This window comes from Nycticebus coucang, chromosome 6, assembly GCF_027406575.1.
Source record: "Nycticebus coucang isolate mNycCou1 chromosome 6, mNycCou1.pri, whole genome shotgun sequence".
NCBI classification, from domain to species: domain Eukaryota; kingdom Metazoa; phylum Chordata; class Mammalia; order Primates; family Lorisidae; genus Nycticebus; species Nycticebus coucang.
In genome coordinates, this window is record NC_069785.1 from 42,356,421 (window position 1) to 42,383,450 (window position 27,030).

The 27,030-nt window shown below is 52.3% G+C and overlaps 1 protein-coding gene across 6 annotated transcripts; it reads left to right on the top strand.

The window, feature by feature from the left end:
• The first annotated feature begins 405 nt into the window (after window positions 1–405).
• Window positions 406–26,781, top strand: BAHD1 (bromo adjacent homology domain containing 1). 6 transcript variants are annotated; one of them, XM_053595864.1, is made up of 7 exons: window positions 406–489; window positions 18,199–19,641; window positions 21,225–21,607; window positions 22,579–22,738; window positions 23,197–23,273; window positions 23,978–24,069; window positions 24,530–26,781. In XM_053595864.1, exons 1-7 carry the CDS (start codon window positions 459–461, stop codon window positions 24,717–24,719), a joined length of 2,376 nt encoding a protein of 791 aa, XP_053451839.1. In that variant the 5' UTR covers window positions 406–458; the 3' UTR covers window positions 24,720–26,781. The 6 variants fall into 6 exon arrangements, with proteins under 6 accessions (XP_053451839.1, XP_053451838.1, XP_053451840.1 ...); XM_053595863.1 differs by having other exon boundaries at window positions 407–489; window positions 23,969–24,069; XM_053595865.1 differs by lacking the exon at window positions 406–489 and adding an exon at window positions 1,285–1,590 and having other exon boundaries at window positions 23,969–24,069.
• The last annotated feature ends 249 nt before the right edge of the window (window positions 26,782–27,030 follow it).

Genomic DNA, 27,030 nt, shown 5'->3' on the forward strand with positions numbered 1-27,030 from the left:
GAGGCTTTGTTCAGGGGTGGACTCAGCATTTCTCAAGAACCTACTGTGTGCACTTCTAGTGCTTGTTCAAGTGAAATCCTAAGCGGGTTTTTGCACTACAAGATGCCCAAGAGGCAGGCCCTTCCCGCACTTAACAGGGACCTCCCACACCTCCTTGTGACCTCAGCCTGCTGTGCCCACCCACCCCGCTGACCCTGCGAGCGTGCTCGGGCTTGGAAAGGCACGTCTGTGGGTGTGAGAGACGGAGCCACAGCATTCGGTGACTAGGAGAAGCCAGGTTCAGTGTCTACACTTGGTCCCATCGTGGCTTGGGGACGCGAGAGAGTCCGGCCGCGCCTGTCGGGTTGCCCGCCCCCTTCTCCCTCCCCCGGAGAGTTATGATGTTCCCCGCGGTGGTGGAAGAGGGTGTGTGGGTGTCAAGGACTCACAGACCAGGCTCTGCTGTCAGCTGGAAATGGATGAGGGTTCCACACTCTGCTTCTGAAGAAGGTGAATTAAAAGCTGGGGTTGGGGGCGGTAGGTGAAGGGCAGAAAAAGGAAAAAAAGATGCGGGTGAGGGGTTACCGAGACAGGACCGACCTTGCTTGAAAGGAAAGGAGACGTGGCAAGCAGGGAAGTCGGAAAGATGAGGCAAGGGCGGGAGGGGCTTCTCTGCACTCGGGGCCCTTTGGCTGTAGTCTGGGGCCCTTTTTGCAAAACAGGGGGGTTGTTCTCGCCTGATTTTCGGCTGGTCTTCTCGAAGCTTTGCCCTGGGGGCAGCAGCCTCTGACGAGGGAGGGGGTGTTCCTTTGCTCGCAGTTTTCTCCGCGGGTGCAGGAAAGATGGAAAAGGGGGAAAGGGGATGTAGAGGGGTGACGGTCAGGGCGGGGGCGAGATAAGATTTCTCGGGGGGGGCAACAGCTGGGGGATTGGGGCTCCAGGGTCCGGTCACCATGGGATACGGGCTCAGGCTTCTGAGACCAAAAGAAAATCCAAGAAGCAGACTAAGAAAATCACCCCCCCGTCAACACCCTTGGCACCGTACCCCTCCCCCCAGTCCCCACCACTCCCCGCACCACCTCCCCCGGCCGCCTCGTGCTGCCCCCTGCGTTGGGACGACCGACCCACGGTTCTGATTGGTCAGAGACTGGGAGGGGGAGCCGAGGGCCGGATTGGCTGGCGGGGCCAGCGCAGGGCGGGGCGGCTGATTGGCGGAGCTGGCCGAGGGGCGCGCCGCTGATTGGCTAGGGACGAGGAAGCAGGAAGGAGGGCGGCGGAGGCTCCGCTCTCGGGGAGTTTGTGGGGGAACCGCGAGCGGCGTAGCGGATCCCGGAGCCCGGCCCCCGCCGCCCGCCCGTCCGGCTGCCTGCCCCGCCCGTCCGGCTCTCGCCGTCCGCCCGCCCGGGCCAGGCGCGCCCGCCCCCCCCCCGACGGCCCCGCCCGACCGCGGCCCCCGCTCCGCCCGCCCGGCCCCGGCCCCCAGGAGGAGGCGCTGACGCAGCAGCGTGGAGCCCGGGAATTGAGCGCCCCCGGGGGGTTCCAGCAGCCGGATTCCAGCCCGGCCGGGGCCTGCGGGCGCCTAGAGCTGCGCCGTCCGCGCCACCCGTTCCGGTGAGCTAGGGGCTGCGGTCGAGGAGGGGGAAGGGGCGAGCTGGCGGGCGGGCGGGATCTAGCTAGGTAGGTAGACGAGCGAAGAGGGAGAGGACCGGCCGCCCGTCAGCGCGCCCCACCAAGCGCGCCGCGTCGCCGCCCCCGCCGGCCCGGGAGGGGACGGACGGACGGACGACGCGAAGCAGGTGCGGCCGCCCGCTCGCTCGCGCCACCTCCCTCCCTTGGGTCCGGCTTCACAGTCCCGCCATCGGGGAGTGCGGCGCGCCTCGAGGTGACAGCCCCCAGGGGCCGCCCGCCTTGCAGGCCGGGGGCGGGGTGGGTGGCGGCCGCAGGGTGGCAGCTTGGCTCGGCGGCGGCGGTGCGGGCGTCCCGGGCTGCTGAGGGCGGGAGGACGCCGATCGTTTCCTTGCTGCCGCGGAGCCGGCTCGCCTCCGAGTGCGCGGGCGGCAAGGCCCCCGCCGCGCCCCCTCCCCCATCGCGGTCCCCGAGGCAAGGGGCCGCGGCCGGGGGCGGCGCCGCGGGATCGCCTGCTGTAGGTGGGGGGCGCCCTCCCGCGCTGGGAGATGACCGGTTATTGCTGGATGGGGGGCAGGGGATGGGGGCCGCGCCGGGGCACGGGTCAGTGTAGACCCGACCCGATCGGACTGGGAGGAAGGGAGGCGCCGAAGACGGAAGGGGACCGGTTCGAAAAGCGAGTGTGGGCCGCAGGAGGCCCGGCAGGGACCGCGCGGGGCGGCGGCCGAGTCCGAGGTGGGGCGGGGGGAATCGAAGTTGTCAGACCGCCTCGAAGTGACAGCAGGACCCAGTGCTCGCGGCCCGGCCTGGTTTGCCTCGCACGCTCCACCACCGCTTCTCTAGGACTGGGGGCCGGGTCGGGTCGGGCCCGAGGGGCCAGCTCCGCGGTGAGGCGCCGGACAAAGGCGGCGCCCGAGCGGGCGCAGGTGGTGGCGTTGGGAAGGGGAGTGGGTCCGAGGCACCCACCCCGAGGGGCGGGTGACCAGGCCGGACTCTGCCCCTGCAACTGCGGGGGCCGGAGCGCCCGCCGGGAGGAGCTGCGGCACTGGTTCACCACTCCTGCTGGTGATCGCCTCGCGGCTCTGGGAAGAGTGGGGTCGACTCGGCCAGGGTCTAGGGGCAGCGGTGGGGGTGTACTCGGTGCACCCTGGCTGGTGGCGACAGGGTTCTCGACTCACCAAAGCGACTCTCTGAGTTGATCTGCAGCCTGCCAGGAATGAGGGGTTTCAGCAAGCAATCTGCCTGCGGGGAAAGGTTTCACCCCCAACTGAGACCTGTAGTTCCCCATTGTCCGTAGTCTTTAAGAGTGCAGAAGACTAGTTTGATTGAAACTAGGAGACACCCCCTAAATGTGCTTCAGCAATCCCTCCACAGTTGCCTTCAGCACTTTTTCTTAGCCAAGAAGCTACCTACATAGGAAATGAGAAGCTGAGTTTATAAACCCAAGCAGGAATTTAATGACTAAATTAAAAAAAAAAAATTCCAGCCTTTTTCCTTTGTGCCACCTGAGATTTTCCTCCCCACCTTCTTCACCTTCGTGTCTTCCACAAAAAAAGGAGAAAAGGCCTGAGAGGGACCACTTATCTTGGAGGGGCACCACTGTCCTTGGCTACCTGGAGGACATTTAGGAACCACTGGCTTAAGCTAAGGGTCCCTCCAACGCAGCCATTGGACCAGCTCTAAGCTGGATGTTTTTTACATGTTCGTAAAAATTCACATGTGGTGCCTCATGTGGAAACCACACCTAAAGGAAGAGAGGTAGGTTCACAAAGACAGGAGAACGCAGGTTGTTTAGAATGTAGATTTTTGCCAAGAATCTGGGTTCAGGTCCCATCTCTAATGGTTAGGAGCTGATGTCTCAGCTGTGATTGGCTGTAATTCCTCCCTAAGAAAGCTGTTTGTCCAAAAGATGCTTGTCCGCCTTGCCAGGGTGGTAGAAGGGGCATAGAGTTTATTCATAACCACTCCAATCTCCCTTCCCAGCCTGGGTGTAGTTGAAGCTTGTGGGAAGGGGAGATAGATATTACCTCACACCAGAGACCAAAGTTTGTTCTAATAGAATTTAATTGCATGTCTAAAATCCAGAGAATGAAGAAGAATCTCAAGGCCTTTGTGCCTGCTGTGGGCACAGGATATGCAGTTTCTTTGATGACTGTCAGAAGGGGGTAATCCAGTCTGAGCACTGGAATATGAAGGGGAGTTGCCAAAATAACATTTTCCCTTTTTGATAAGGGCTCTCTTACCTGGCAAGAGACTCGTGCCAGTCAGATCTGGTGTTTAGAAGGGTCTGCTCTGGGAGTTCAGTGAGTGATAAGTTTCTTTCTTTTTTATATCTCCCTTTCTTCCTTTCTTTTGCCCTGCTGTCTGACCCCATGTCAGGCCTGTGTTGTTTTCACAGCCTTAGTTCTCCTCCTGCTTCTTCTGGCCCTTCTGATCCAGTCTGTTTGCAGCTACCAAATCATTATTCCTATAGCACCCCTTCCCCAAGTTGCTCCACACACACACACACACACACACACACACACACAAACTTGCAGTGGTGTCCCTTTTCCTGCATTCTGACCCTAGACAGTGTTCCTCAAACTCGTCCCAGGTCATGCCATGCATGTTTATATCCCTGCATCTTTGCTCCTGCTACTCCCCTCTTCCTCTTCTTCCACTGGAGTCCCATTATCCTTATTCTGACTGTTGCTTAGGCCACTCCATGCCTGCATAGGTCTGTTTCAGGATTTTCTTTTTTTTTTTTTTTGCAGTTTTTGGCCGGGGCTGGGTTTGAACCCGCCACCTCCGGCATATGGGGCTGGTGCCCTAATCCTTTGAGCCACAGGCACCGCCTCATGGATTTTCTAACATGGTATCTTCTTGAGTGGTTTTGTAGGTTGGAAGTTTCTTAAGGACAGGGACAATATGAATGTTAAATTGTGTGTGTGTGAATGTTCCAGTATTCCTCATATGGAGCTATGTACCTTGTTTTTGTTGAATGAATAAATGCAGTTGGCTGCAGAGGGGAAACCTTCACTACAGCTTCCCTGGAAAAGCTCAGTATGAAGTCCTTTGGGGGGTTTCCAACCTTTTTTGTCAAAGACATATAGATAGGGCATGTTTGGGGTGCTCTAGCATGGGAAACTTAGCTGCTGTTTCTGATATTTCTGTGCTGAAGAGTCTGTCCCATGGATTGCTCACATGACACCATATAGACATGAATTGGAACAGGGCTGTAATCCTGTTTTCCTCCTACCTCACCAGACCATTCTCTCTACCCAGCTTTGCTGCTCTTATGCAGTTTTCCTTGTCCGTGCTAAATGAATCCATATGTTTTATCTCTTCTCAATCTGAGTGTAAATGAGGGAGAAAACACAATTCTGAAAACAGAAAAGAAAAATACTTGTGGGTCTTGCCCATGGATGGGACTTTGAAGGCTGGTTTTGGAAGAGGTATTTATGGGGGCTTCACTGATGTGAGAGGCATAGTCAGTCCCACATTGGACCCATCAGAAGGGAGAGGTGCAATCCCAGCTCTCTCAGACTTCTGTTTTTGTTCACCATCCACTGTGGACCATGGGGAAAATGGAAAGAGGACTGGTGGCCGGTTTGAAGCTAGATAGTGAATAAATATATTTTGCATCCATCTTTCCCCCAAACCTCCCTTTTGTGCCCCAGTTTGATGATTAATGGACCAGCATTTCCCTTCCAAGCGGGAAGGCCACCCCTCACAGTTGCCATGGCAATGCAGACCGCTCCCCAGTCAATTAAAAAAAAAAATCCCTTCTACTTCTCTCCTCCTTCTACTGTAGCAGGAGAAAAGCTACCTCAGAATGTATCTCCTGGGCTCTCTTCTCAGATGCTTAAGCTGTTTTTGCTGTGTGTTCTAGAATACAGTCCTTTCTGGGGATTGCCTGTTTCTTCACCTTAAGCAAATTGTGCCCCTCATGGAGCCAGCAAGTCCCTCAAACACCAATATCAAGAAACAGAGAAAATTCCTTTTCATTTATTCATCCACAATACAAATTAAAAACCAGAAAGATCCCTTCTCTGTCTTTTTCTTCTGGGTTAAAAAAAAAAAATCCCCTCCACACCTCTGGTGCTTAGAGGTATAAGGTGGGAAGCATTTGCCATCCCTAAAGGAAGTTTTGATAAACCTGGAAGGAATTCAGCCTCCTAGCATACGTACTTCAAAATGGAGTTCTATGGGAATTTTCAAAATTATTTTCATTCCTCCCCACCTCTCTGTCCCAGCATCCAGGAGGACCTGAGTGTTTTCATTTTATCTATTCTTATTCTTCTTGGCCTTGCTCCTGCAACATCTGGCTTCAGCGCCCTGTTGCAAGGTGAGTCATTAAGAAGAAGAAAAAAAAACTTGAGGCAAAAAAGTCTCTGGAGTTGAGAAGTAGCCTGTGTCGAACTAAGGCTGCCAGCCGAAGCTGCCGAGTTTATGGAGCATTATATGAACAACCCCAACATTAAAGGGCCTCCTTTTTATGAATGGGTTGTGAAGAATGTAAATAAAGCAGCATCTCTCAATGGGGAAGCATTTTACATAAGCAGTACTACCCCGGCCCAAGTATTTATGGGAATTTGCTAGCACAGTCTGGCAAGGCTCACTTCCTTTGTGAACTTGCCATTGTGCAGGGGACTTTGGAGGGACAAGGAGAGTGTGTTTCAGTTCTGAGGGCAGCCCAAGCAGCCCCACTCTGAGGTTTCCTGGCCTTTACTTGATGGGCCAGTTCATGGCTGGACGTGCCTGTTAGCCCTGCAAAGACGGATAATACAGCGTGTAGTTGAGAGCTTGTGGTGATTAGAAGCACACGTTCCTGATGCCTGCAGTCCCAGATTCTGCAGCTCCTGACCCCTTAGGCTACATAGACCTCCCCAGGACAGGGGACAGGGAGCAGGGAGGTCCTAGATGATGAAATCCTGCCTGGTTTTATGGGCAGCACCTAACTGGTGTAAAATGGACTGGTTTGAATTTCAGCTTCTTTATGTTTCCCCTGCCCACCTCCTGGTACTGCCACTAATGAGCAGTGAAATGGCTAAAAGGGCGGAGGAGGAAAGAGTAGTAGCAGCAAGGCTGCAGGCAGCCTGCCCAGGGCCTCGAAGCCTGGCAAGTGCCCTCTGTCCCACTGAGTCACCAGCCCAGTCGTTCCAATGGAGTGTTGGTGTCTTGACCTCCATGTCTTGGTCTAAAAACTGGGGACCAGAATACCGTGGATTTAGGGAGCAGGCCCCAAGGTACAGTCATACCTAGGATTTTGTGTTGTGTCCTGGGTTGGGCGTATAGGGTATCATCACGTTCCATTTTTCCTAATGGGAAACACTTGCAGGGATGGTTATTCACATGACTCAGTGTCCCACTCAAAAAAAATATATATATATAGCATTGTAAGCAAGGCATGGTACCTGACGCCTAGGTGGGAGGATCCCTTGAGCACAGGAGTTCAAGACCAGCTTAGCAAGAGTGAGATCCTGTTTCTACTAAAAATAGGAAAATAAGCCAGAATTATGGCAACCATCTGTAGTCCCAGCTACTCAGGAGACTGAAGCAGGAGGATCCCTTGAACCCAGGAGTTAGAGGTTGCTGTGAGCTAAGTTGTTGGCATGGCACACTAGCCTATGCAACGAGTGAGACTTTAAAAAAAGAAAAAAATTACTGTGTTTGAGATCTGTTGCAGGCCCAATTTTCCAAGGAGAAAAAATCAGGATTGTCCCTCAGCCTCATGGATCTGTGTAGGAAACTTATTTCCAAGCACCAGGACCAAGTTACCTGAATAGAAAAACGACAGTGACTTTTCTAACAGTGTCAGTGCTAGGCAGGAACGTGGGTCTCAATGTTTTTCTTGCGTCAGTTCCTTTCCAGTGGAGTTTTGAGAGGAGAGGTGCTTTGACCTTCTTTCCTAGGGTAAGAAGTAGGGACTGGTCTTTCTGCCTTTCTCATGACCCCATGATCTCACCTGGGGTGGTGCTGACCGCTTCAACTTTTATTCCATGTAGGCCTTTTTGGGACTCATAGCCTCCATTGATGCAGCCTTTTCGGTTTCCTGCTTGCAGAGAAGAGGGAACTTACATCCTTCTCCAACTGTAGCTACTTGTACAAAATGTTTGGGAATAATTCAGTTTGTTAATCACATTCTCTCCTTTTTTTTTTTGCAGTTTTTGGCTGGGGCTGGGTTTGAACCCACCACCTCCATCGTATGGGGCCGGCGTCCTACCCCTTAGAGCCACAGGCACCGCCCTGTTAATCACATTCTCATGTGGCCAGATAGTTCAGAGGAGAATTATTGCTTTTTAGAGGACTTTTGTAGAAATCATGGGAGATGTGTTATTAGGGTACCACTTAATGCCAGGAGATCCTAACAGGTATACCAGAAGAAAGGATGGCATCCACGTTTCTGCTGTAGTTAGAGCCAACAGGGTCTCCTTTAGTAATGAGGGTATCTCCTGCTTTGTTCTTGGAGGGGCTTATATAGTTTGGATGGAATGCAGAAAAGAATTCTAAAAATGATTACATAATCTTTGGAGAAAATTGAAAGGACTCAAATTTATTTGGCCCAAAGAGAGTAGCCAAGGGGCAGTGAATATGTCTCCACATATAAAGGTGACTGTTAAACCGTGAGGACCAATTTTCAGTCATTGCAGTGTAGGCTTGGGGAAGGAGATTTCACCTTAGGCAAAATAGTTTATCCTTTCCTGGATTTACTATAAGATTGGGACAACATATCTTTGAAACCATCACCCCTTTCTAGATATAAAATGTATTTATTTCAAAAGTACAAAAACAATTTTTAAAATTGTGTTTCCTGGCCAGCCCACAGATGCCATTTAATGAGAGTGCATCTTCAATTCCTTTGTGGTGAAAAATCAGGACAAACTAATAATGTGTTGTAATGCCAATAATTAAAACAACACAGAAAAATAAAATTGAATGTGCAAGTTATTTATTAATTTATTTTTAAGAGCCGAGGTTTTATTGTCACCCAGGCTGGCATGCAGTAGCATCATTGTAGTTCACTGTACCCTCAAACGTTTTGGCTTAGGCAGATGTACCCACATGTTGATCTGTGACCCAGCAGCTGTCCTCTGAGGCCCTAGAGAGAGGCAGACTGTTGCAGTGCAGGAGGCATGGGCTCTGGGACAGGCGTTGGTTGCCTGCCTCTGCCCTCACTCCCAGCAGGATTGCTGCAAGTTTTAGCTCCCTGTTCCTATTTCTCCTCCTTAGGGTGAGATGGTAACAACTACCTTCTAGGGCTGTTGTGAGGATAAATGAGATAGTGAACGTAATTTGCTATCTAGGGGGTGCTGGTGCACAGTGAGTATGTGACAAACATGGCCATGCTGTTCTAATCCAAGCCTCCTTGCTAAACTGGGGATTCCCTACCCTGTACTGCTGGTGGTTTGGGAGGGTGATAGTGCTCACTCTGGTTCTTTGCTGCTGATTTCATGGTTTTGGGTTTTTTTTTTTAGTTTTTGGCCAGGGCTGGGTTTGAACCTGCCGGCATATGAGGCTGGTGCCCTACTCCGTTGAGCCACAGGCGCCGCCCTGATTTCATGTTAATCTGTGTCATGCTTTGTCTTGGTGCAAGTGTGGCCAGTACTATACTCAATTGCTTAATGGTTTGAGGATAACAAGTAGAACATTTTCCTGAGGGAAAAATATTGGGAAAGTTGGGAGAGAAAAGAAAGAGGATGGTAATGAAGGAGGGTTGTTCTGTGTAAACACAAGCGGTTTCCTAAAGTAACCCTGTGAAACCATGGATTAAATTGAAAAGGCACAGTGGACTCCTAGGGATGGGGGAGGGGAGAGTTTAGGGATCAGAGGGCTCTTATTCTGGGCTCCACGTAGTGTCATTGGTCTAGGGTAGAAATATTATATGGGGCAGGGCAGGTGGGCAGCCATGTATTTGTTTATTTAATAAGCTCTTAAGTCTTGTGGGTAAGAGATGCCTTTTTCTTCCCACGGAGCTTGCATTGTATCTGGTGGGGGCACTAGCACTTTAGTTATATGAAAGATATTTGAGGGTGCCCACAACTCTGGTAGGGTCTACCTTGTCATTCTGCTAATGGAGTGTTGGGGAGACTCAGTCTTGGGTCTTATTCCTCATGGTTGGCTCATTCAGGAGGTTAGTGCTCTGTTGGTGATGCTAGGAACAGAGCTCCATCTTGGCCTGACTGGTGAGTTTCTTCTGTAATCCAGGCTTAGCAGGCCATTTTAGTAATCTTAAATTGTTGGTTCCCAGAGTGTCCTGGTGGTTGAACCGGCACCATTCTTGGGCAGGTGCTTGGAGCAGTTTGGTGAGTTACTGGCATGTTTTTTTGAATAATGGTTCATCAGTAGCATGAGGTTTCCTCCTGATTTCTGCTGAGGCCCTGTTGCTGAGCTTTGGGGCACCCTGTTCCCTGCTTATTCCTTTTTTTTGTGTGTGTGTGTGTGGCCGGGGCTGGGTTTGAACCCGCCACCTCTGGCATATGGGACTGGCGCCCTACTCCTTGTGCCACAGGCGCCGCCCTGCTTATTCCTTTTTATTTCACCATTGTTGTTAACTGCTCAGAGCAAATGAGTCCTGCCCCAGAAATACATTTGTTTCCTGCCCAGCCTGGGCAATGTGACATATGTGCCAGAGGGTCTGAGAGAACCTTAGCCCAGAGCTCCAGTTCCCCGGCCTAGGATATTCCTACATGGAGCTGATAGGGGTGAGGCTGGGAAAAATTGCATTTGTCTCCTGCCTTTTATTTTTTTATTCTTGGTGATTCATTGAGGGTACAATAAACCAGGTTATATTGATTGCATTTGTTAGGTAAAATCTCTCTTATAATTGTGTCCTGCCCCCCAAAGGTGTGTGTCACACAGCAAGACCCCCACCCTCTCCCTCCTTCCCTCTCTCTGTTCTCCCCTTACCCCACCTCCCACCATATACTAGGTCATTAATTGTCCTCATATCAAAATTGAGTACATAGGATTCTTGCTTCTCCATTCTTGTTATGCTTTACTAAGAATAATGTATTCTACTTCATCCAGGTTAATACAAAGGCTGTAAAGTCTCCATTTTTTTTTTTATTTTTTTTTTTAAACTTTTTTTTTTTGTTTGTTTGTTTGTTTTTGGCTGGGGCTGGGTTTGAACCCGCCACCTCCGGCATATAGGACTGGCGCCCTACTCCTCGAGCCACAGGCGCCTCCCTTCCATTTTTTTTTTAATGGCTGAATAGTATTCCATGTATTCCAAGTATACCACAGCTTGTTAATCCCTTCCTGGGTTGGTGGGCATTTAGGCTGTTTCCACATTTTGGCGATTATAAATTGAGCTGTGATAAACATTGTAGTGCAAGTGTCTTTTTTTTTTTTTTTTTTGTAGAGGCAGAGTCTCACTTTATGGCCCTCAGTAGAGTGCCGTGGCCTCACACAGCTCACAGCAACCTCCAACTCCCGGGCTTAAGTGATTCTCCTGCCTCAGCCTCCCGAGTAGCTGGGACTACAGGCACCCGCCACAACGCCCGGCTATTTTTTGGTTGCAGTTTGGCCGGGGCCGGGCCTGAACCCGGCACCCTCGGCATATGGGGCCAGTGCCCTACCGACTGAGCCACAGGCGCCGCCCCTAGTGCAAGTGTCTTTATGGTAAAAGGATTTTTTTTCCAGATGCCCAGTAATGGGATTGCAGGATCAAATGGGAGGTCTAGCTTGAGTTCTTTGAGAGTTCACCATACTTCCTTCTAAAAAGGTTGTATTAGTTTGTAGTCCCACCAGCAGTGTAAAAGTGTTCCTTTCTCTCCACATCCACACCGTGTCTCCTGCTTTTTAAGACTTCAGTTTTTGTCTGTCAGCTCTTCCTGCATCCAAACATTGATGAAACGAGTCTCTCAGTGCTGCCCGCTTCCTACTGGGCTTTCATTCCCAAAGTCCACCTGGCATGAAGAGGCCCTCAGTAAGTGTTGAGACCTGGCTCAGATGTGCCCCTGAGGAGCTGTCTTGTAGGGGACCTCTCAGCCAATCTTTGAGCACTCCATCACACCCCTTGTCACACTGTCTTGTCCCATTTTCCTGGTAGCCCATGCTCCAATTTCCTAGTCTGTTGCATTTTTTACAGTACTTAGCCTGGCACATGGAGGGGAAAAGGAAAAAGAATGAGCCTGTGCTGGGTGTGGTGGCTCACAACTTAAGTCCCAGCTACTCAGAAGCCTGAGGGGAGAAGGTTGCTCAAGCCTAGGAGTTTGAGACTATAGTGCGCTGTGATTGTGCCACTGCACTCTTGTCTTTAAATGCAAGTTATTATTAAAGTGAGTTTGTATTGAGCACCTACTATGTTCCAGACACTCTGCTAGGCACTTCACACTCCTCATTTTTATTTAACTGAATCCTCAGAACAACTTGGCTGTAGTGACAAGGAAACCAAGGCTCAGAGTTCAAGCCTTTTCTGAGCCCACTTAGGATTAGCAGTGGCATGAAGTGGCTTCCAGCCCTGCATGGGTCTCACCTCTGCTGTGCGCGGCCATGGCAGGGGGCCAGCAAATGTTGACTGAATGGGCAAAGGTCAGAAGAGGCGCTGTGTGCCTGAGAATGAGCAGCAAGTCCTCTGGCTTAGCGGGGCTAGCACCTGCAGATGCAGGTTGCCTTGTGCCCGCGGGAGCCGTGCCCTGGGAAGAAGCTAGGGGAAGGCAGATCCCTGAAACAGGTATATGTGACTTTAAAGAGAGACTCTGTTTTGAATTTTGCACATGATTACCTGCTACTTTGTCAGGTTAGAGTTTCTTAAAGCAGAACACTGGTATGACTGAAATATAATGCTCTCTGCCCACCATCCTTGCTCAGCTTCTAAATCCAAAGGGTGTGCTCTTGTCTCACCCCCAGATCTCACTCTACCTGTAGAAAGGGCCTTGCCTGAAGTTTAAGGTGTTGGCAGTTTGAACCATATAAAAAGGTTCTACCAACGCCGTTACTATACGCCTGTACTTAGGTGTATTTCTAATAAAATATAGAGGAGGCCAGTTTATAATCTGAGTGAAAATTCTCTTCCTTCCTTACTGGGATTTGAGTTCCTTTACAACTCAAATGGGATATCTGACTTTGGCTCCAGAGCTAGAAGTAAGCAGAGGCTCTGGGTACTGGAGTGCACTTCTAGACCTATACATCTGGACTGGCTCTCCTCCTGGGATGGTCAGAGGGGACAGGAATAGCCATAGGTGGGACCTTGCTAAACAGGGCTGGCTGATGCCCCCAACCCTGGCTATGTGGACTGAGTGTGAACTTTCCCTGCACGATTTCTCCTACTCCTCTGGGCTCCTAGGAGCCCCCAGTGTGTAGTGTGAGGAAAAGGTGGTATGACAGGCCATATAGGATCAGTGCTTCCGGAGGACTCATCTGGCCCTTAGATGGCCAGCCAGACCTGAGGGCAATCTAAAAACAAATCATGTCCAGATGGGTTAGGCCACTTCCCTTTGGTTGTATACAATACTTTTCATTCAGGGTGAATTGAGTGCCCCTAGCAAGTGAGACTGAATGGGTACCAAAGAGGTGGGTGTGCCTCTCTTCAGAGCTGTACAGGATTGGAGGTCTGTGTGGGTGCATACAGTGAAGCCTCAATCCAGTTGTGGGCAGAGGCAGAACACACACCTTTTCACCCCATCCCCAGGTCTAACCTGCCTGTAGAGTCTGAGCAGCTCAACTTTCACTATAGTGTTGAGAGCTTCTCTGAGGCATGGAGCTGTCATTCAGGGTCTGTTGGGCTACACTTCCTGCCCCTGACCTCTTTCTCTGTTATAAACTGAGCCCTCCATAATTCTTGCAAGAAAAGAAGCATTGTCACCATTCCTTGGGTGATACTTTTCAGTGGAATGGTAGCAAAGTGGGGGTGCAGGTGCAGACTGGGTTTTCAGATTTCTTGGTGCATCAGGGGTAGAAAGAAGCTGCCCTGGGCTCTGGCTGAGGGGAGTCTCCAGGTCTAGGCTTAGCAACTCTGGCCAGCCTGGGGGAGGGGAGCGAGGGATGGTAGTCTGCCTGGTTCCTGCTCTCTGCTAGACTCCTGCACAGTGACTGTACCTCATCACCCCTCTTAAGTATGGTTCCTTTGGTGTGTCCATGTTGAGTACTCTGAAGTTTAGAGAAGTTAAATAAGTTGCTCATGAGGAGCAGAGCTGACATTTAAATCCAGGTTTGCCTGACATAGCTTGAGTTCTCTCTGCTTTACCAGCTCTTCGAGAGATTTAGTAGATACCAGCCATGTCTTTACCTGGCTTTACCTTAAGGATTTCAGCAGCTTCCCCACTCTGTTTTTCCATAAAGTAACATCTATTAAGTTTAAATGAAAATGAGCCTGTCTCTGCCTCTCTTCTCTTGCCATTTTTCTTCTCTTGATGAAAGAGTCAGAAAAATCAGTGCTCATGACAAGTTTTAACTCTTTTCACAGATAGGGAGGTTATTCCAAGAGAGAATGCAAAGGAGGCAAATGTTAGGGTCCTGCACAGTGACGATACCTCACTCGTAGTTCCATTTGTGTGGCTTAGCTGTGACTAGAGGGAGGTGGTTTAAGGCAGAAGCCCTCTCCACCCTCCCAGGTGGCCACTGGTCTGCCCTTACTAAGACTCCCTTGGGAAGCCTCTCCTATTAAAAATGAACCCAAAGGCTTGGTGCCTATAACACAGTGGTTACAGTACCAGCCACATGCACTGAGGCTGGCAGGTTCGAGCCCTGCCCAGGCCAGCTAAACAATGACAACTGCAACAAGAAAATAGCTGAGCACTGTGGTGGGTGCCTGTAGTCCCAGCTACTTGCGAGGCTGAAGCAAGAGAATCGCTTAAGCCCAAGAGTTTGAGATTGCTGTGAGCTATAATGCCACAGCACTCTACTGAGGGCGACATAGTGAGAATCTGTCTCAAAAAAAAAAAAAAGAACCCAAAATACCTGAAAAACAAAATTTGAAGGGCAGTTAGTATAAAAAGATTCAGGAAGGGCAGTGAGGCAGTGCCCTGCAGCCTGAAACCCTGAGGGTGTAGGTCCAGAGCAGAGTGGTGAGGGGAAAGCAGTGGCCAGAGCTGAGGCCTCTTCTTGTGCAGGGCATCCTCTACTTGTGGAAGTGATCCATGCTGTGATCTGCCCTTGCAGCTCCCACAGTGGTGCCAGCAGCCTGTGCTCCTCCGGGCCTCTAGCTCTTCTTTGGTTGAACTTCCAGCCAGGCACACAGCCCCTCAGGAGTGTTTCACTGGCACTATGAGGCCTGGTGCTCAGTGCTGCTGCAGCTCAAGGGCAAGAGATGGGGCGTCTCTCTTTCTGCCTCATGGAGATGACTTCTTCCAACCCTGGGCAAGATTGGGCAGTGATGAGGCCCACACTCTACTGTGATACTTCAGCAGGGCCTGGTCTCCTCCTTGATCTCCAGACCCTGCTGCACCTGCATTGGAGATGGCCTGCTTGCTGTCTTTACAGTATGCTTGTGAAGATTATGGTTTCATAATGGGTTGTGGGTTTGTGATCTTTGGCCTAGGGGGTCTCTTAGCCTCTTGTCCTTCATGGCAACAGTGTTAGAGCTGGGGACAGTCAGACTGGTTTTCTTTAGTGAGAGCTTGCTTGATACAGTCTAGGTGAGAGGTAATATGCCCAGGGGAGGAGGAGTCCCTCTTAGGAACCTTCTCCCAAGGAGGCCAGCACTACCTGTGTCTTGGAGGACAGGGCTGGGGGAGGAAGTAATGCTGAGCAAATCTAGTGCACTTATCCCCTGGCAGTAGTGGAAAGTTCCTAGGTGAGCTAGTACATAAGTGGGAGGGACAGCAGGATTGGCAGGGCGAGAAGGGGAGCCAGGCCTGCTGTCCTGAGATCTTCTTCCCTCAGCCAACCTAGCTGGGCCACCTCCTGCAGGTTGGAGGGGCCCTGGCAGGCTGGGAGCCCCTCTATCCAGCCCCACCCAAGGGAAGAGCTTCAGCCCAGTGGAGCTCCTCACTCTGGCTCCGGCTCATGATTCACACATGCTCTCCCAGATTGCAGTGCAGAGAGGCAGGCAACAAAGACCCCAGCTCCTCCTTAGGGTTCCAAGTGGCTGAGTGACTTTTGCATGAGGCACCATAGGAAAACTAGGGGTTTTGCTGTGTGCTTTGGATGGCCTTGAGTGTTTTTAGTGGGTGAGGGGATTTGGCGGATTCAAGGGAGGCAAGTAAGAGGCTCCTAAGCTTGATTTGGAAATGTGACTCGCACCCTGTGATTCAGAGCTTTCCCAGGATTGTCTGTGCCCACCCCACCCCTTGGGAGCAGTGGGTGTCCCTAAAGGACTGGAAAGCAGAATGGGAGGGAGGTTAAAAAGCAAGACAGACTATGTGGAACAAACTCTCAGGTTCTGGGGATAGGCTTTTGAATGTGAAAGGTATGTCTTCTTTCTACCTCTCCCTGCTTTGAGACCTTTGTTTGTTGAGAGAGAGACTGAGTAGGACAAGTGTCCCAGGATTTGGGGACCATCAGCCCATGCAGTCAGCTCACCAGCAAGCCTGGAGAAAGTGGTTATCCCCCTGCTCAGAGTACTTTCACTAGCCAGGCCTGAAAGCACCTCCCTGTACTCTCACTTTCCTATCCACCCCCTCCTTGCTTTGTATTTGGTGTCCTTGTCCTCAAAGGCCACAAGCCTTGGACCCTGGCCATTTGCAGCCCAGCCCCTCTGGTAACTTGGGGCCTGTTGAGGGGCTTTACGCCTGCTCAGCTGCGTCATCTGTCCATTCATCCTCCCAGACCCCTTGGGAATTGGGGAAGGCCGGGCCTGGGCTTTCCTAGGAAGTACAGATGTGCCTCTGCTGCTTCTCTGCTCCCTCTTCCACCTCCGGCCCAGGGGTACCCTGGGTTTGAGCAGAGGGCCTGTGGGTTACAAACAATGGGATGCTTTTAAGAGTAAAAGGCATTGCCAGTATGCATGCTGAGCACACAGGAACTGGTGGTCACCCTGATTAGAAGCAGGAATGAGTCTTACGGAACCTAGCAGATGCCTGGGATTTTTTTTAGGAGCTCTCTGTGCTTCAGGAATGAATGGATTTGCCTTCTGTGACTCCGTCTTGCCTGGGGCCTGGTCTCTGGGCAGTGGCAGGTCCTCCACGTGGCCAGAGCAAAGCCTGGTACACTGCTTCTCCTTTCCAGTTTCCCAAGTCCTTTCTCAGGGGTGAGGGTTGCCCACACTACCCTACGCCTGGTTTTCTGAGTGCTTTTTCTCAACTAATGTAACATGTCCCTGGAGAGAGCATGCTCAATGATCCCAGGCACTGGCCCAAGGCAACAGGAACTAGCTGGGAAGAACTCAGGAATCCCTAGGAGTGGTCAGGTTCGGGACTTTCAGGGTTAAATTCTGGCCCAGCAGGGACTGTTCCCAGCTCCCCAGTAGAGTGAGTGTGAATAACAATAGCAGTGGGGGAATTAAGCTAAAAAGCCTGGGCCTGCTGGGTGGGGAGGGGTCACAGGGATGCCTGGTGAGGGGCAGAGCCTTGTCTGGCACCTTAGTTGGCAGCTCCTTTGCTTTAGATTGAGGATTAGGTAGGAACAGCTCAGTAGTCTCTGACCACCGGCCTCCCTGCCCCATTGCAGTTCTTCATTGCCTTGGTGTACCAGCTTCCAGCACATAGCCAGCTGGGCATCTTTCACTCAGAACTGGGGTCCAGGCTGCTGCAGGTGGATGTTGGGGCAATTTGCCAAGCCAAGTAAAGTTAGGGGATGATGCTTGGTTGTGGACATTTTCTGAGACTCCCCCCATCTCCTTCTATCCTCTGCTGCTTGGCATCTTGCCCACCAAGGAGGAGAACTGAGGAACAGGGCAGTCCATTTGTCTCTGTTGTTAATTCTTCTCCTTGATATATGTTTTTCCCCCAACTCTTCGTGGCTGGCAGGGGTTTAAAGCGGAACTACAGGGCAAGTGTGCAGTTCCTGTGTTTTCTGCACCCCCAAGAGCATGCGGACCCCAGCCAGCCTTCCTGATATGCTTTTCCCAGGTGCTGGCACTCTTTGGGCTGCCCTTCCTCAGAATTTGAGCCAAACTGGGCCTGACCCCTAGGGCTGCCTAAGATCTCTCACATCTATGAGCTCCTTAAAGCAAGACCCCTTCAGAGGGCTTTTCCAGCAAGACTCAGGTGCCAGATAGTCTTCAGAGGCTAGATTTGCCTCCTTCATGGCCCAGCAGGCGAATTCCTCATCTCAATTCCTTACTGTCCATCTCCTTATCTCCTGTGGGCAATCTCAGAAGCCCTGTGTTGGAGAAGGAGGTTAGTGATACTTTGAAGGAATAGATGGGCTCTTAACACCCACGCCCTGAACCTGGCTCCTGGCTCAGTGTCTTAGAGACTCTCCCTGCCCTGTGATGAGTATCTAGTAAGAAAACAGGTATAGCAAACAGACCTTTGCCATCAGCTCCTGTCCCCTGACCCTGGGGGCTTGGTTCAAATAGACCATAGGCTCAAAGGAGAGAGAAGGAACCAGTCCTTGCACAGATGCTCATAGCCTGATCATCATGTTCTAGAAAGGGAGTCTTGGAAAAATCTATACTGGAAATGGGATAGGAGAAGGCCGGAGTTCTTGCAAGTAGGGCTGGGTGAGCTGCAGTGGGGGAGAAAGCAGTCAGGGAGGGCTCCTCATTGCCTCCCCTCTGTTCTGCAGGTTGGAAATACTCCATGACACACACTCGGAGGAAGTCCCTTCCCATGCTGAGTTCAGGCCCCACTGGCCGCCGAGAGCCCCTGCAGGTGGAAGAGAGCAACATGGAGCAGGGGGCTGAGGTTGTGGAGCCAACCATGCCTGAGAGCCCAGGGCACCTTGCAGGGCGCCGCAAGAACTACCCACTGCGTAAACGCACACTGGCTCCTGAGAAACCCAAGACCTGCCAAGTGCTGCTGACCCGCCTAGAGAATGTGGCCGGTCCCCAGAGTGCAGATGAGGCTGATGAGCTGCCTCCTGACCTGCCCAAGCCCCCCAGCCCAGCCCCATCTGGCGAGGACCCTGGGCTCCCTCAGCCCCGCAAGCGACGCCTGGCTTCTCTCAATGCTGAGGCCCTCAACAACCTGCTGCTGGAGCGGGAGGACACCAGCAGCCTGGCAGGCACCCGGCGCAGTCGAGGGGGAGACTCCCACCGCAGCCGTGACCGCGACCGTGCCACTGGGGGCTGGTCTAACTCCAAGAAGAGGCCCCGGCTGGGGGATCTTGGAGGAGGAAGTCGGGATCTGTCCCCAGAGGCAGCACCAGATGAAGGTGCCCGCCGAGATGGAGACCCAGCTCCCAAGAGACTGGCTAGCCTGAATGCAGCCGCCTTCCTAAAGCTGAGCCAGGAGCGGGAGCTACCCCTGAGGCTGCCTCGTGCCCATGCAGAAGCAGATGGGCGTTCCACCGAGCCCCTGGCACCCAAGGCCCTGAGGCCAAAGTGGGCCAAGGTGAATAGCAAGAACTATCTCAAGGCCTGGCAGGGAACTGACTCTGGGGAGCCTGCAGGGCCACCTGGCTGGCAAGGGCGCCCTGATGAGCCATGGCCATCTGCCACTCCTCATGGGTCATCCAGCCACCCAACTTACCAGCCCCTGAGCAAGGCCCTGGAGAGCCCCTCGGGCCTGCGCCCCCACCTACCCCTGCTGATGGGTGGGCAGGCTGCCCTGAAGCCAGAGCCTGGGCGCCCAGGGGAGGAGTCACCTGCCCCCAAGCAGGAACTACATCAGCCTTCTTTCCCTGCACCTCAGCTGTCCCCTCTGCCCATGCCTGGCAACCCTGCCGACTACAGTAGCCTGAGTGTTGGGCCTGAGCTCACTGCACTAGGCAGCTTTTACCTGTACTGTGGCCAAGACAGCCTTCAGTGTGGGGACTATTCCCCTTGCCCCATGCTCCCAGAGAGCAAGCTGTCCCCAGTGGCTGCCCCTAATGAAGGGCTCCTCCTGGCCCCGAGCTCAGTGCCCTCAGGCCCCCCTTTCCAGCACCCTCCCTGGGGCTCCCCTCGCTATGGCTCTAGTGAGGATACTGGAGTGAATGGCTACAGCATCTGCGGAGTGTTGCCCTTGTCTCTCACCCACGTTGGCACTACCTGTGGCAGCTGCCCCTACAAAATGCCTTTTGCAGCAGGTAAGCCCTCCTGGGGACAGGGTGTTCTGAGGTCTCTGAGACATGGCATCCCAGGAGGTGGGTTGTGATTCTTGACAGGGGCTGCTGCTAATCTGCCCCACGTTGAGGAGCAGTCCCAGGAAAGGGGCCCCATGTTTAGTTCTTGACAGGGCTCTGCCCAGGCTGTGAGGGAAACTTCTTGGCCTGGCAGATAGATAGGATTGTAGTGGTAGAGGGCCTTTCCCCTCTCATTGGGAGACCCATTCTTAGACTCCTAGTAGCAAGTTAGATACTGAAATTAGGACTTTTGCCAAGTTCTCATATTTCTTCTGCCCTCCTTGAGGAAAGCTAGCATTCCTTACTTTCCAGAAGCTAATACCATCTCCATGCTGGCAGAGTTCAGCATTCACAGGAAGGGTGATGGTACCAGGCTAGTAGGTGAGCATTGCCTTGCTACACGTAGGCAAGGTGGGCACACCCTGAGAACAGACAGGCCAAGTTCACTGGCATGGATGGCATGGTGTGGGGGCCCATTATGCTGATGTCTGCCTTCCTGGCAGGACCCCGACACCTAAGAAGCTCGTGTTCCAGCTAATAGGACAACCACAGAGTCATTTCTCTTCCTCTAGACTGGTAGAAGTATTTTAAGCTGCCTCTCTGGGACCCTTCCCCAGCTCCTGGATAGAATTGAGATCACCAGAATGATGCTGGCCAGCAGGTCTGCCCTGCTGCTAGAGAGGTGAGGGCTGGGCCTTCCCAGAGCTCTCTGCTCTCCCACCTCTTACAGGGGTCTATAAAACAACTTTATAGACCAGTTGGCTCTGGGCAGACTGGTTGTTTCAGGTTCTGGCATGAGTTAGAGCTAAGAAATGAGAAAAGGCTTTTTCTTGAGCTTTTCCTTCTCTTATACCGTTCCTCACTCTAGTAATAAGGAGTCCAGTAAACACCACGTGCCAGAGACTGTTCTAAATGCTTTACATATAGGAGGCCGCTTGGCATGTAACTGAACACAGACCTAGAGCTAGACTGCCTGCAGTGTAATATTCTCCCCCATATCCTTAGCCACGTGACTGTGGGACACATCAATAATTGCTATCTCAGTTTCCTTAACTGTAAAATGGGGGTAGTGGTACCTACTTCATAGGGTTATTGTAAGGGTGAAATGAGTTATCGTCATAACTAAAAACAGCCAGTTCTAAATATGTGTGCTATTTGTAACTACTATTTATATTGCACTGAGGGACAAAGTGACTTGCACGAGGTCACACTGCTAGTAATTGGCAGGTTCCAGGCTGTCTGACTCCAGAACCCCTCCTCCTGAGAACTGTGGAAGCCTTAGAGAAGTTTACATCAGAGCTGAAGATGTGTCCACTACCTCTCTATCTTGAAGGCTAGATGGGGTGGTGGAAATGTCTGCTGGTCAGTCTCCAAGATCAGGAAATGCCCCCACTCCCTTGGTAATCACTCTGACAGTCTACTATAAAGGCCTCTGATCCCTTAGAGGGACGCACACTTAGAATTAAGACAGGAGCAGGCTTGGAAGGCAGGTGGTTGAGGGGGGGTTACTGCTTATCCTGTCCTGACCCACTCTCTCCTTTTTTTAGAAGGCTGCAGGTCCCTAGGCCAGCTGGAATTTCCTCTCCCAGAAGCTGGACACCCTGCCTCACCTGCCCACCCCCTCTTGGGATGCCCTGTACCCAGCGTGCCACCTGCAGCAGAGCCTGTCCCCCATCTTCAAACACCCACCTCAGAGCCTCAAACAGTAGCCCGTGCGTGCCCTCAGAGCGCCAAGCCTCCCAGTGGTTCGAAGTCAGGTCTGCGCACAGGCTCTGGCTGCAGACACACTGCAAGGAGCAAGGCTGCTCGCAGGCCCAGCCACCCCAAACAGCCACGTGTCCAGCGCCCACGCCCTCGCCGCCGTCGCCGTCGCCGCACTAATGGCTGGGTGCCTGTTGGGGCTGCCTGTGAGAAGGCCGTATATGTTTTGGTAAGTTCCAGCTCTTAACTGATGGGGAGAGGGAGGGTAGCAGTAGCAACGTGGGACCTGTAGTGAGGCGGATCTCAGTGGCTCCTGGCTCTCTAGTTTACTCTGAGAGGTGACAAGGCTCCAGTTGACTGTGTGCCCCAGGAACCATTCATGTTGGCCTGGCCTGCTTTCGCCCCTAGTTATACTGGGTGCCCGGGGAGGTCAGGGGACACACATTCATAGCTGGTAGCTGCCATCTCTGTCACTGACTTGGGGCAGCCATCTGCGTATCTACCCCTCTCATGTCTGCTCACTCTGGCCCTTCCATCCTGGATTATGAAGTGAAGGACTTTAATGAAGATTTTTCACAGAAGTTTGTATAGGGGAAGTTGGGATGTGCAGAGAAAATTAGTGATACAGAGACTGGGATGATGAAAAGAATGTCACCTAAAATTGATTGAGCACCTCTTAGGTGCCAGAACTGAGCTAAGCACTTTGCATGCATCATCCTCTTTAATCTTCACCCTGCCCTACCCTGCGTGGTATGTCATGGTCCTGTAATTATCCCCATTTTACAGATGAAGAAGTGGCGGCTTAGTAGTAGATTAAATAATTGCCCAAAGCTATGCCACTTATGATAGTGGTTTAAGGGTTCAAACCCAGACTGTTCCATTAGGGAGGTGAGCACTTACTTGGGGGGGGCTTGGAGTGGGAGCATCAGCTGTCAGGGTTTGGTAACCAGAGCTCAGCCCCCGAAGTTTTGGGCCACTTTCCTACCCCTGTTCCCATCTCCCATCCTTTCTCCAACCACAGAAATCCCTATCCCCATCCTATCTTTGAAAGCCAGGCTCAGGAAAAAAAGAGTTCAGCATGCAAATGTGCTTAGTGTTTTGACACCTTGAGGAGACAGTAGAGACAAAGTCCTTCCTCCTTCCATCCTCACTCTGAATATGGCCCCTCAAGCCTATTTGTATCATTGGTTTATTGCCTAGGATGAGCCGGAACCAGCCATCCGAAAGAGCTACCAGGCGGTAGAGCGACATGGAGAGACAATCCGAGTCCGGGACACTGTCCTCCTCAAGTCAGGCCCGCGAAAGACGTCCACACCTTATGTGGCCAAGATATCTGCCCTCTGGGAGAACCCTGAGTCAGGTACCCCTCCTTCTGACTGGGGACCCAAAGGGCAGCTGCCTTCAGCAGGACTACAGGCCACAGATCAGTCCCTGCCTGGAGTTTGACTTGGCACAAGTCTCCCCATGTTCCTGGCACAGTCTGTGCTTCCACTCAGCTGGGGTCTGTCTCCTGCCGAGGGCTGCAGACAACCTTGTAGCTTGGGTTGGATCAGCTCATTAACTTCTCCAGCTAGCAGGGCCTGGGCACCTGTCTCCCCACCTCACCTGTCAGTTCTTGCTCCCCCTTCTCCCTCCCTGCCTAGCAGCATTCCAGGCCATTGAATGCTTGGCCTAGGGCAAGGGACATGGGTGGACGGAGTCTGCAGGATTGGCCTAGGCCTTGAGGTTGGATGAACCTCCCTGCAGGGCAGGTGGTCAGCCTGTCTGAGTAACTTGGGTTGCCAGCTCAAGTCCTGACCACTTCTTTTGTTCCCTTAGGAGAGTTGATGATGAGCCTCTTGTGGTATTACAGACCTGAGCACTTACAAGGAGGCCGCAGTCCCAGCATGCACGAGGTGAGCTGCCTTGTGGATAGGGCTGGGCTGGTGGGGAGAGAGATGGTGGCCTGGGGAGGCAGTCACTTTCTGTGGGGTTTGTTACCTTGGACTCCAGAGAACCTGGGGAAGGGCCCAGGCTTTAGCTTCTTTTCCTGACACTGTCCCAATTCATGTTTCAAAGGGGATAAGCTTTGTCTTAAAAGGGAAATAAAAGGGAGCTTTTGAGGGCAGGGGGTGCCAGAATGGGAGCAGTGTGTCTTCCTGGCAGTAGGAAAGGTGAGGTGTTGTCTGCAGCATGAGAGGGAGAGGAGAAAAAGACTCCTCAGACCACTAGGCTCTCTCGTAAGCTGTGTGTTAAGAGAGGTAACTGTGATTAGGGCTCACCTTTATTTCATTACTCCTTGCAGAAATTTTTTTTATCTAACTGGGAAGATAGGAACCAATTCCCCTTTCCTTCCCTGGGCAAGGGTAGGGGCTTAGAAGGTCAGTGACAGGGGCTGGAGCAGGTACCTGGCTGTTCCTGAGAAAGACACGACCTAGGAGAAACTTAGTGGGGATGCCTGGGAGTGGTAAGTGAGACAGGGACGCTCCCAAGCTTTCTGGGGTTACTAGCTCAGGTCAGCAAGCCCAGAAAAGGGGCAAATGCCTGCCTTCCTCCCAGAGTTAGGTGCTTTCCAGCCCTGGTAACCAAACTCCACCTGCCTCCCCTTGAGCCTTTGCAGAATGAAGTCTTTGCATCGCGGCATCAGGACCAGAATAGTGTGGCCTGTATCGAGGAGAAGTGCTATGTGTTGACCTTTGCTGAGTACTGCAGGTGGGTTTTACCCTGCACCCCCTGGCTGGCCTCCCTTCAGGTCCCCAGAGATGTTTGGGGACTGCCTGGGATTCCCCAAGGGGACCTCATTCTGCTCTGGGCCTAATCTCCCAGAACTTTCTTCTTTATGGCCTGCCTCCACTATCTTAATTTTTTTAGAGGAAAGAAGAAAAGTTGTTGCTCCACTTAGGTAGAATGGTTGGAGCAGAGTTGGAGGTGACAGTATTGCTCTTCGAGAAAATCTCGAATTGCCAGGTGATTGGAAGGAAGACCTTAGTGACAGAGAAGATGGATGGTTGGTTGGCAGAGTGGGCATAGCCCCAGTGACAGTGACAGGGGTGGAGGCAGCACCACTCCTGAGGAGTGAGGGGTGTATCCCAACTCTCTGGGCAGGAGAGGGAGGGAACTGGTCTTCCTACAAAGTGGCGAGGTAAAGACAATGACTGATATGTCCCTGCAGATTCTGTGCCATGGCCAAGCGCCGAGGTGAGGGCCTCCCCAGTCGGAAGACAGCACTGGTGCCCCCCTCTGCAGACTACTCCACCCCGCCACACCGCACAGTGCCCGAGGACACAGACCCTGAGTTGGTGTTCCTTTGTCGCCATGTGTATGACTTCCGCCATGGCCGCATCCTCAAGAACCCTCAGTAGCCTCCTCACGCCCACACTGGGGCACCCACGGGCAGGTGGGGCTTGGGGCAGGGGGGCACTGCTTGAAGCACAGCACTTGGTTAAGGGGCCACAGGAGCCTGAGGTTGCTAGCCTGTGGTTCTCTTGGGGGGGGTGTGGGAGGGGAGGGATCCCAGTGGGTTCTGGGCCCTATGGGAGGGAAGGGGGGGAGGCTGGTGTATAAGAAAAGCATCAGAGCCCTCAGTTTGGTCCAGGGTACCTGTCTGCGCCCCACCCCCCAGGTGGAGACTCAAAGAAGCAGTCTTCCCCAGTCTAGGGCAAGCCTGAAGGACATGGAGCCTGGGGGGGGACAAGGTCCTTCAGGAACCAGGCCCTCTGGAGCCTCCCCCAGGCCCTCTAAGGGGGGGTGGGAGCCAGCTTTACCTCACCCACTGTGACCCGCTGCTTCCCCTCAGCCTGGGACCAGGCTTTCCCAGTTTCTAGCACAGCTCTGAGCTTGTTCCTCTGAGGCATAGACAGCCAGAGTCTGGCTTCCAGAGCATAGACTTCCTCTTCCTGACACAAGGCCTTTCTCTGGCTTTCTTCTTTGCCCCTATAGTAGCCACTGGTGCTGGGACAAGTTGACCTGGCCCTAATAGTCATAAGTGTGGCTCACTTGTGAGAGTCAGTCTCCTGTCTGCCTCCTAAAGAGGGCCACCCAGCAGGCCTGGCTTCCCAGAAAGTTAACTGATCAACCTGGGGTTTCTCATATCTGGGAGGGCAGATAGGTGCTGGGAGAGGATAGGGGGCAGGGGACAAGGAAAATTGCTACCTGATTTGTTGAAGATTTTTCCTCTTGCCTTACACGTGGAGGTTCCAGGAAACCTCTTGCAGAACTTCACATATGACTCTTCAAGCCACACCCACCTGAAATCAAACCAAAGGAGTGCTGTGGCTCCCCTTGCCCTGCCACCCCTTACCTAGACTTTTGTAGATTGCACTAATTTACATCCAGCGGAGAATCAACACTGTATCAGTCCACAGACCTGCTGAGCTGCAGCCACTCATTCTAGGAGCTAAGGACCTGTATCTTCATTTTGTTCCTGTTGCCCATAGGCCCTGTTCTCACCTCATGCTGCTCTCCAGAATAGATTAAGAGGCTCAGCCCCCTGTTGTCCCTTCCTGGACTAGTCCCTGGCCTTGAGACTCTTTGTGAAGGGGCTGGAGCAGCCTGGTTATTTCTTACTTGTACCAAAGAGGAGCATGGTGGGGAGAGGGAGTGAAGTGGAGTGTGGCTCAGGCCTGGCATTGGGAACCTGCTAGCTGAGCACTTCCACCAAAGGTATACCCCCAGAGGTAGGAGCTAAGAAGAGCAGCACAAGGGAGGAGAGGCAGCCATAGACCCAGCTTGCTAACACTGGAACAGTCAGGCAGGAGCTGCAGAAAGAGGTGGACATGAATCCCGACCGCTCCCCTGGCAACCCTTAACGCCTTGTCCCTTAGAGGTTGAGTTGCTCCTGATTGGTCATTAGGTTTGGGTGAGGCCTGGAGCTTTCAGAAGTGAATCTACGCTTGAGAAGCCCAATCCCAAACCCAAAGGGAAGGGACTTGGGTCTCCTTGTATTGAATAAGCTGTTTCAAGGAAGGTGTGTGGGAAGATGGGGTGGTCATTAAGAAGTTGTCAGAGTGGCAATGGGGGCTCTGGAGAGCCTGCCTTGGGGCCTACTCATTCCCAGGGTGCTGGGCCCTTGCTGCCAAGGAGCCCAGCCTTACCCAGCAGGAGAGGAGATCAAGGCCCTCCTCTCAGGAGGCAGGGGCTGCTGCGCAGAACTTAAATGCTTTTGAAATCTCTTAGATGTGGAAATATTTTTTCGAACCTGAAAATGCAGCTGGTAGAATTTCAATGGAAACATAATCCATGTAAAATATATTTTAGTTGATATTTTGTAAAATGCACTTTTTGTGTGTGTCGATCTTGGTTTCCCAGATCTGTATTTCAGTGTTTACAAGGGAGGGAGGACCCTCTCACCTCCCTTTTGACAGAGATTAGAAGTACTTCTTTAAGAAAAAAATAAATTTGAGAAATTGTATTGATTTAGAAAAGAATCATTTCCTGTGTGTCCTGTCATCTTTTGGTACGTGGGTGTGGAGGGACTCACTATTGTTATTTCCTCTTAAGGATTGTTGCACAGGTGCTCACTTGAGGCCCATTAAAAAAGAAGGCAGGAAAGTAGGGGTAAAGGAGTGAGTGGGAACTTGGAGTTGTCATCTTGACATTGTGGTGGCCACAGCTGCCTGTTCAGGTCTACGTGAAATCCTTGGGTTGCCAGCCCTCACCTGGTCAGTGACCTGG

Bases quoted from the DNA above. Each gene is read 5' to 3' on its own strand.
- BAHD1 (XM_053595863.1), top strand. From the start codon at position 459: ATGAGGGTTCCACACTCTGCTTCTGAAGAAG. The intron at 21,608-22,578 runs GTAAGTTCCAGC...TTTATTGCCTAG, and splicing joins AGAAGGCCGTATATGTTTTG to GATGAGCCGGAACCAGCCAT. The intron at 24,070-24,529 runs GTGGGTTTTACC...ATGTCCCTGCAG, and splicing joins ACCTTTGCTGAGTACTGCAG to ATTCTGTGCCATGGCCAAGC.